The sequence below is a fragment of the Mizuhopecten yessoensis genome, unplaced genomic scaffold (assembly GCF_002113885.1).
Source record: "Mizuhopecten yessoensis strain PY_sf001 unplaced genomic scaffold, ASM211388v2 scaffold4401, whole genome shotgun sequence".
NCBI lineage: Eukaryota > Metazoa > Mollusca > Bivalvia > Pectinida > Pectinidae > Mizuhopecten > Mizuhopecten yessoensis.
Genome location: NW_018405528.1, coordinates 234,425 through 244,325, shown reverse-complemented (window position 1 = coordinate 244,325; position 9,901 = coordinate 234,425). Strand labels below are relative to the sequence as shown.

The window sequence follows — 9,901 nt, the reverse complement described above, 5'->3', positions numbered from 1 at the left end:
GTATGCAGACCACTATCAAAAGATGGTAAATGCAAGCAAAAGAGCAGATTTAAACCATACATCAGATTCTTTAGACATATTTTCTCTACTTGATAAAACACCTATTGAACAAATCAACCTCAAATTCTGCAAAATGGCATTGGGAGTTGGAAAATATGCTGTTAATGTTGCATCGAGGGCAGAACTGGGTCAGTATACCATGGACTGTTTTGTGAATACTCAAGCATTGTGCTATTTGGCAAGGATTACACAAAATTATATAAATGTACTTGTAAAGGAGTCGTTAAAAGTAAATAAACAACTCCACGAAAATGGGATATATACATGGTTTATATATGTTTCCCAAATAAAAAAGAATAATAATTTTAACTATGACTTTCATCACGACCCATTCTTTGCAAAAAAGAAAAGGAAAATGAAACTTTTGTTTAAAAAGTCGATACATGCTAAATTTGAATATTACTTTTTTTAAAAGATGCATAGTTTGGACGAAAATAGTAAGATATTTCTATACAGTAAAATTATCGTTACCCAACTTTGAATATAGAAAATTGATGGCAAAGCTGAGACTAAGCAACCACAATTTAGAAGTTGAGGCTGGTAGATCTAAAAAGATTCCTCGACAATCCCGACTATGTAAATTCTGCAATACTGTAGAAGATGAAGTACATTTTATATTTAAATGCAAAATAAATTTAAATATCAGGACTACGTTTCTCCAAAAAAATAAAATTAACCCATCATTGCCTGATCTACAAAATTTAATATTATTATTGTCATTTAATGACCCACAGCTTTTGCAGGAAATAAGCCTCTTTATTAAAAAGTCATTTGAACTGAGGAAGGCAGGCTTGCAGAATGTATAAGTATGTAGTTTTTGCTGTCCATTATACAGTATCAATGTTTGTTTGATGTTTGCAGCTCGATCCTTGTAAATTGGATGTAAAATGCAATAAAGTTGATTGATTGATTGATCTTTTGATTTGTAAACATTCGGTTGTCAACAACTGAAGTCTTTGACATTCAACCTATTAAGATATTGTTGCATTGTTTATCATGTATGTATCTATGAATCTAGACAGTTGTTTTCTATTTTTATTAAAATATTCAACTGTTTTAACTATTGTCCAGATCCATTTTTACAAGAAAATGTCATAAAAGAAATATCCGTTATGACTTGAACATATATTGACATTGAGTCTGCTTACAAGTACTTGTCTTGTTCTTTTAATGTTTCTCTGACGAAAAACAATGCTTTGTTTTCCTAAACAATAAATCCACGAACTGAAAAAAGACTATCTATCTGTTCAGAATAATAATCTTTAAAAGATACATTGTGTATATGAGAGTCACATCGAGTTTTACCGTCATTATCCTAATACAACACTATATCGTCCAGTAGAAATACAACACTATATCGTCCAGTAGAAATATAACACTATATCGTCCAGTAGAAATACAACACTATATATATCGTCCAGTAGAAATACAACACTATATCGTCCAGTAGAAATACAACACCATATCGTCCAGTAGAAATACAGCACTATATCGTCCAGTAGAAATACAACAATATATCGTCCAGTAGAAATACAACGCTATATCGTCCAGTAGAAATACAACACTATATCGTCCAGTAGAAATACAACATTATATCGTCCAGTAGAAATACAACATTATATCGTCCAGTAGAAATACAACACTAGATCGTCCAGTAGAAATGTATGGATAACGTTGTTGATTACGGCAATCAGTGACGAGCGGTCTGTTAAAGTTGTTTGTGTGGTAAAATATACATGTAGATTTAAATATAATATAGCATTCAAATAGGGATTGAATGGATTTTTTTTCATATTCATTTCCGCAATGTACATGAAAAAAAAAAAAATTGTCCATTCATATAATTACGTTACGATGGAGTACAATAAAAAAAGTGAAAACACTTTTTTGAAAATGATAATTCATTTCGTACAGTTCTCAATCACTATAATGGTCTGATAAACACTGAAATGTTCAAATTCAACACTGAAATGTTCTGATAAATACTGAAATGTTCAAATTAAACACTGAACTGTTCTCATTAGCACTTAACTATTCTAATTAACTCAAACAACTACTTCGAATGAACATAAAACCGACAGAATGACCCAGTCACTTATTGACGCACAAAATCCTTCAAATGGCAAGGTTCTTGTATTGCCCTACCGGACCTCCGAGGTGGAGGGACAGGTGTCACTACAGGTTTTACGACTGTTGACGCGGAGACATTATCACTTGGCTTGGGAGCCATTTCCGCACGTGACATATCAGGTTCGCGTTTGCTAGTTTGCGTTTGAGTGTTACTTTTACGTGGAAGGCTGAGCCTTCGACACATTATTGTCCTTCCCTACTGCTACGTCAGTGGTCGCGTATCGCTGTGGTGATCTTTCCCGAATTCTGGCCACAACCTTTGTTGGACGGATGTGCATTCGGTTGCGTCTGTATATCGCACCGTTTTGGGCTTGTACCATGTAGGTACAGTCTCCATGAACCTCAAGAGCTTTGCCAAGGATCCATCTTTCCTGTTCCTTGTGTTGGAAATACACATTCTGTCCTTTCACAAGTCGTGGAAGATCACGAGCGTTTTTGTCATAATAGCGCGTGACACTTTTCTTTCTGTTTTCTCGCTTACGTTTGATAATGTCATTCTCAGGCACGCGATGTAGAGAGGGTAGTAATGTACGCATTCTCCTGCCGAAAAGCATCTCATTGGAACTAAGTCCTGTGTCCTGGCGAGGTATGTTTCACTGTTCCATTAATGCCTCATATTTGTCCTCCCTGTTGCGTTGACTTTTTAGCATCAGATGTTTCATGACCTTCACGGCTGATTCGGCCTTTCCATTTGCACGTTGATGTTGGGGAGATGATGTTACATGGTTAATCCCCATTTATTTGTGAAGTGTTGGAATTCCTTTGCAGTAAACTGTGGACCACCGTCAGATACAATGGGTACTGGGAATCCAAACCGAGCATATTGTGTCTTCGGTATGCTCACTACAGCACAAAAGGTAATCAACCTCTATATAGTTACTATAATAGTCAATAGTCACTAGGTAATGGCGTCCCTTGAATTCAAAAAGGTCCATGACTACTTTGCTCCAAAGCGGGTCACCATCATCATTTTGTTTCAGAAAGGGTTTTGTAGATTGAGGGGCCAATTCTTGACACGCCACACATGTTTCGAACATCTGTTTGATATCACTTTTCATTGCTGGCCAGAAAACAGTACCCCGTGCACTCCTCATTATGGCGTCATATCCACTATGAGACTTGTGTAGCCTATCCTTGATGTCAGATCTGAGGGCTTTGGGAATCATGATTGCTTCCCCTTTTACTACACAGCCATCTACTGTTCCAAGAGTGTCCCTCACATCAAAATAGAGTTTACAGGGGTTTGGCACCTCCTCTTTAGAGTCCGGCCATCCACCATTTATGGTGTCAACAAGTAGTTGTAGTTCCTGGTCGGCCAGGTTCGGCTTACGTATTTCCGCAATCCGGACGTCCGAAATGTCCTCGTGGACCGTAATGTCCATAAACCGCGGTCTACTGTCATCACTGAGGAATGCCTGTCCGAGAGTATCTTCAAGGACTAGGGATGTTCCCCTCAGGAAACAAAATTCTACGTCATATCTTTGTAGTTTCATCATAATGTCCTAGAGTCTCCGAGGAGCACTACTCAGAGGTTTCCGTAGTATGGACTCCAGAGGTTTGTGGTCGTACTCTATCACCACTTTGCGTCCATAGGAATACTGTTCGAAGCGTTCAACTCCATATGGAGTAGCAAGGGTCTCAATTTGTGCCTACTTCCTTTTAGAGGAAGTTAAAGATCTTGACGCGTACTCCACCGGCTTTCCGTCTTGTAGCGTGACCGCTCCAATCCCATCTTTGTTACTATCCACTTGTATAACAAGCTCCTTGTTGGGTTCGTAGTAGGCGAGGACCGGTGTGAGTGCATATTTCATAGTTTTGAAAAATTCCTCGTGTGAAACTGTACAGTTAAAATTCACATCTTTGTGCGTGGGCTGGCGCAGTGGTTCCAACATAGATGAGAGTGATGGTAAAATCTGGCCATATATTGGACCATGCCACAGAATCGTCGAACTCCTGCTACATCGGTGGGGATTTCCATTTTGAGAATGGCCTCAATCTTATTAGGGTCTGCCCTGACACCGTCAGTAGTTATGGCATGTCCATGAAACAGTATTTCCTTGAGACCAGTAGCCCTTTTCTCCTCGTTCAGGACAATGTTACGTTCATTACAACGTTGGTAGAGTATTTCCAGTTTTCGTGCGTTGTCCTGTAGAGCAGTTTCATCATCTGTTCCTTTCCCTGTGACAATGATATCATCAGCTATAGCAGTATATATCAGTCCCTCCAGTGCCTCATTTAGTTTTCTCTGAAAAATCTCACTAGACATCTTAAGTTCAAATGGAAGTCGCGCCCACCTGTACCGTCCAAAAGGTGTTATCATAGCAGTCTGTTCACTGGAAGACGAACATGCCAAAAAGCTTCGTTTACATCTAGTTTACTTAATATTCTGGCATTCGCAAGTTTAGGTAGGATGTCATCAAGGGTGGAGTAATTGAGGGTCAATACATATCCTCAGCTTCCCATAGCTCTTATGGGCCAGAGCCATTTGACTTACCCAGGGAGTTGGTTTGGTAATAGGTACTAAAAATTGTCTCTCAACCAGACTGTCTAGTTCAGCTTTCACCTGATCCTGAAGGGGGAGTCGAAACTTCCTACACGACAATGCTTTAGGTTGTACATCAGGGTCGAGTGTGAGAGTCACCTCCCCTAGGTCTCCTAGTCTTGTCACGGATGACTCTATACCTTTCCAATAAAGTTCACATTGTTCACAGTCACCAGACCTAATTCTTCTATTGTTTTCAGGCCAAGAATGTTTTGTAGTCGAATGGGAACAACCATACACTTAACTAGGTGTTCCTCCCCAGACTCCGTTTTCCTCACCATCAGTTCAGTTTCACCCAATGGTTTCAGGATACTTCCATTGAACATATGTAAAGTCAGTTTTGTTCCTCGACTTGCCCCTTTCACACATATTGCTTATTAATGGTATTGACGTCAACTCCACTATCGAGTTAAAATTTAATAGATTTGTCATTCACACTCATTAGTGCTGTTACCATCCTTTTGTCTTGTCGGCTGTGGTTATGGACAGTTTTCAGCCAATGATCACCACTGTCTTCAGAGTCGTAGGAGTTACAGTCTCCTCCTTCAGTACCAGTCACAGCACGAAGGTTTGTTTTCTTACATTTCTGTTTTCATCACATGGCTTCTGTCACAAAATTTACAGTCTTTTACATCTTCCTTGCACTTTGAAGTGTCCGTCTTATATTTTACATGTACCTGCTTAGAGTTGGTCTTCAGCTTATGGAGTTTAGAATCCTTAAAATAAGTAGGCTCTTTTATTTCGCTGACGTGCCTATTGGGTTGCTCGTATGACTGACGTATTTGTATGGCACGTTTTAGATTAAGGTCATCATCACGCAGTAACAGTTGATGAACTTTTCCTATCGCACTGAATACTATTTTGTCTATCATCATGCGATCCTCCTGTTCTCCGAAATTACATGATGCTGCTCTCGACCGGAGTTCAGTCATAAATTGACCAAATGGTTCAAAATATTGAACAGTCCAGAATTTGTGTGACTCTGCGACTTCATTTTGAGGGAATTGCAGTAGTTTATGATTTTATCAAAAACATCTGTAGGGTTGTTATTATCTTTCCCCTCATCCCATGTGAAATGATCATAAGCCTTGAGCAGGGCCTCACCACCACAGTTAATGATTGTAGCAGTCTGAATGCTATTAGCCATATTTCCGATTCCACTAGCCGTGAGATAGACTGTAACATGTCGTTTCCAAGTTTTGAAATTCTCTGGCACATATTTAATTCAAGGAGTAGGCGGAGATTTATGTTAACGTGTTGGACCACGTGTGTTGGAGCGGGGGAGCTTGACCTTCGTCACCATTCATGGTATTATAGAGATTGAAACCACGTCCGCTTATTAAAGATGACCCAGTTCTTATCGATCACAGGAAAAGTTGACACACGCTGTCACCATGTTGATAAGACGTTAGCTAGGTATACAGATAAAACATGTTTAATACTCAGAATGAAGGTACATACGGAATTATAGGATCAGATTTGGTTACACAATCTTACAGAATGGTGATAATTATACGGAACGAAATGACTACTACAAATAAGGTTCAAATCATCAACAACAACGTTATGAATATATTTTTTTAAAATTTCAGATTGTAAAAAATTAGTACTGCTGTTTTCTGCAAAAGACCTGTGTAAAATACATAAAAGATCTAAAAACATTTAACTTTAAAAAATCGTTTTTAGGTACTAATTCACTACTAAACTAACATGGCATAAAACTTACGTATGAAAACGCTACATATAATTTGGCACGACTTTTAAAGACACATTTAAAAACTTGTCAAAATTTTGTACACCCTCTGGCCACCCTACGCCCCCCCCCCCCCCCCCCCCCCCCCCCGGACACTCTTCGGACACTCTCCGATGTTTCTCCTATCACCCAATTAATAAGATCCCCCACGCTCTGTCCTCCTATATAACCATTATCTCCCCTTAATTTTAAAAGAGCACTCCTTCACATATTGTCAGATTGTGTGCAAGGGTGTATGTTTCTAGGTGATTTTTTAGTTAGTATTTTCTCGGTAAGAAATGAAGATTGTACACTCTGCAGCGTTGATACACTGGTTTTAATGTGTCGAGTTGAAGTCAGATAGAACGCCACAAACACGACCCTCAGCAGTCAACTTCAGTTAACGCCGGCTGATCTTACAAATTTATATATGTTAAACCCGAAGTGAGTCCCTTTTGGATTCTGCATTAAGATTGAAGGTAAAATAATTCAATTGCTGAGCGGATAAATCCACGACAATAGGTGTCACATACGACTGGATAGGTCACAAACGGCTGGATAGGTCACTCACGTATTTTTGTCACGTTACTTAAAATACTATAAGAACGACATGGAAACGGAAAGGCCAATATCCTTTTATTATAGCAATTATAACTTATGACTGTAAATCGTAAATGATGATGATGATGATGTTGATGTGTTTGTGTGATGATGATGATGTGTTTGTGTGATGATGATGATGATGATGATGATGATGATGTGTTTGTGTGATGATGATGATGATGATGATGTGTTTGTGTGATGATGATGATGATGTGTTTGTGTGATGATGGTGATGATGTGTTTGTGTGATGATGATGATGTGTTTGTGTGATGATGATGATGTGTTTGTGTGATGATGATGATGTGTTTGTGTGATGATGATGATGATGTTGATGTGTTTGTGTGATGATGATGATGTGTTTGTGTGATGATGATGATGATGTTGATGTGTTTGTGTGATGATGATGATGTGTTTGTGTGATGATGATGATGATGTTGATGTGTTTGTGTGATGATGATGATGTGTTTGTGTGATGATGATGATGATGTTGATGTGTTTGTGTGATGATGATGATGTGTTTGTGTGATGATGATGATGATGTTGATGTGTTTGTGTGATGATGATGATGTGTTTGTGTGATGATGATGATGATGTTGATGTGTTTGTGTGATGATGATGATGTGTTTGTGTGATGATGATGATGATGTTGATGTGTTTGTGTGATGATGATGATGTGTTTGTGTGATGATGATGATGATGTTGATGTGTTTGTGTGATGATGATGATGTGTTTGTGTGATGATGATGATGATGTTGATGTGTTTGTGTGATGATGATGATGTGTTTGTGTGATGATGATGATGATGTTGATGTGTTTGTGTGATGATGATGATGTGTTTGTGTGATGATGATGATGATGTTGATGTGTTTGTGTGATGATGATGATGTGTTTGTGTGATGATGATGATGATGTTGATGTGTTTGTGTGATGATGATGATGTGTTTGTGTGATGATGATGATGATGTTGATGTGTTTGTGTGATGATGATGATGTGTTTGTGTGATGATGATGATGATGTTGATGTGTTTGTGTGATGATGATGATGTGTTTGTGTGATGATGATGATGATGTTGATGTGTTTGTGTGATGATGATGATGTGTTTGTGTGATGATGATGATGATGTTGATGTGTTTGTGTGATGATGATGATGTGTTTGTGTGATGATGATGATGATGTTGATGTGTTTGTGTGATGATGATGATGTGTTTGTGTGATGATGATGATGTGTTTGTGTGATGATGATGATGTGTTTGTGTGATGATGATGATGTGTTTGTGTGATGATGATGATGTGTTTGTGTGATGATGATGATGTGTTTGTGTGATGATGATGATGTGTTTGTGTGATGATGATGATGTGTTTGTGTGATGATGATGATGTGTTTGTGTGATGATGATGATGTGTTTGTGTGATGATGATGATGTGTTTGTGTGATGATGATGATGTGTTTGTGTGATGATGATGATGTGTTTGTGTGATGATGATGATGTGTTTGTGTGATGATGATGATGTGTTTGTGTGATGATGATGATGTGTTTGTGTGATGATGATGATGTGTTTGTGTGATGATGATGATGTGTTTGTGTGATGATGATGATGTGTTTGTGTGATGATGATGATGATGATGATGTGTTTGTGTGATGATGATGATGTGTTTGTGTGATGATGATGATGTGTTTGTGTGATGATGATGATGTGTTTGTGTGATGATGATGATGTGTTTGTGTGATGATGATGATGTGTTTGTGTGATGATGATGATGTGTTTGTGTGATGATGATGATGTGTTTGTGTGATGATGATGATGTGTTTGTGTGATGATGATGATGTGTTTGTGTGATGATGATGATGTGTTTGTGTGATGATGATGATGATGTGTTTGTGTGGTGATGATGATGATGATGATGATGTGTTTGTGTGATGATGATGATGTGTTTGTGTGATGATGATGATGATGATGTGTTTGTGTGATGATGATGATGATGATGATGATGATGATGATGATGATGATGATGATGATGATGATGATGTGCTTGTGTGATTATGATGATGATGATGATGATGATGATGATGATGTGTTTGTGTGATTATTATTATTATTATTATTATGATAATGATGATGATGATTATGTGTTTGTGATGATGGTGATGATGATGTGTTTGTGTGATGATAATGTTTATGTGTTTGTGTGATGATGATGATGATGATGATGATGATGATGATGATGATGATGATGATGATGATGCTGATGTGTTTGTGTGATTATGATGATTATGATGATGGTGATGATGATGGTGATGATGATGGTGATGATGATGTGTTTGTGATGATGATGATGATGATGATGTGTTTGTGATGATGATGATGATGTGTTTGTGATGATGATGATGATGATGATGATGTGTTTGTGATGATGATGATGAATTGTTTGTATGATATTATGATGATGATGTGTTTGTATGATATTATGATTATGAAGTGTTTGTATGATATTATGATGATGAAGTGTTTGTATGATATGATGATGATGATGTGTTTGTATGATATTATGATTATGAAGTGTTTGTATGATATTATGATGATGAATTGTTTGTATGATATTATGATGATGATGTGTTTGTGATGATGATGATTACGATGATGTGTTTGTGATGATGATGATGAATTGTTTGTATGATATTATGATGATGAAGTGTTTGTATGATATTATGATGATGATGATGATGTGTTTATATGATATTATGATGATGAAGTGTTTGTATGATATTATGATGATGATGTGTTTGTATGATATTATGATGATGAAGTGTTTGTATGATATTATGATGATGA

The 9,901-nt window shown here is 37.5% G+C and overlaps 1 protein-coding gene across 1 annotated transcript in view; it reads right to left on the bottom strand.

The window, feature by feature from the left end:
* Positions 1–4,042: 4,042 nt before the first annotated feature.
* The window catches only part of LOC110448943 (neuropeptide Y receptor type 2-like), a 184,575-nt gene continuing 178,716 nt past the window's right edge, over positions 4,043–9,901 (bottom strand). Inside the window, exons 5-6 of the mRNA XM_021495458.1 lie at positions 4,685–4,872; positions 4,043–4,435 (exon numbers count right to left, since the gene is read on the bottom strand). Of these exons, the coding sequence (XP_021351133.1) occupies positions 4,043–4,435; positions 4,685–4,872 (581 nt within the window). The remainder of the gene's footprint in view (positions 4,436–4,684; positions 4,873–9,901) is intronic.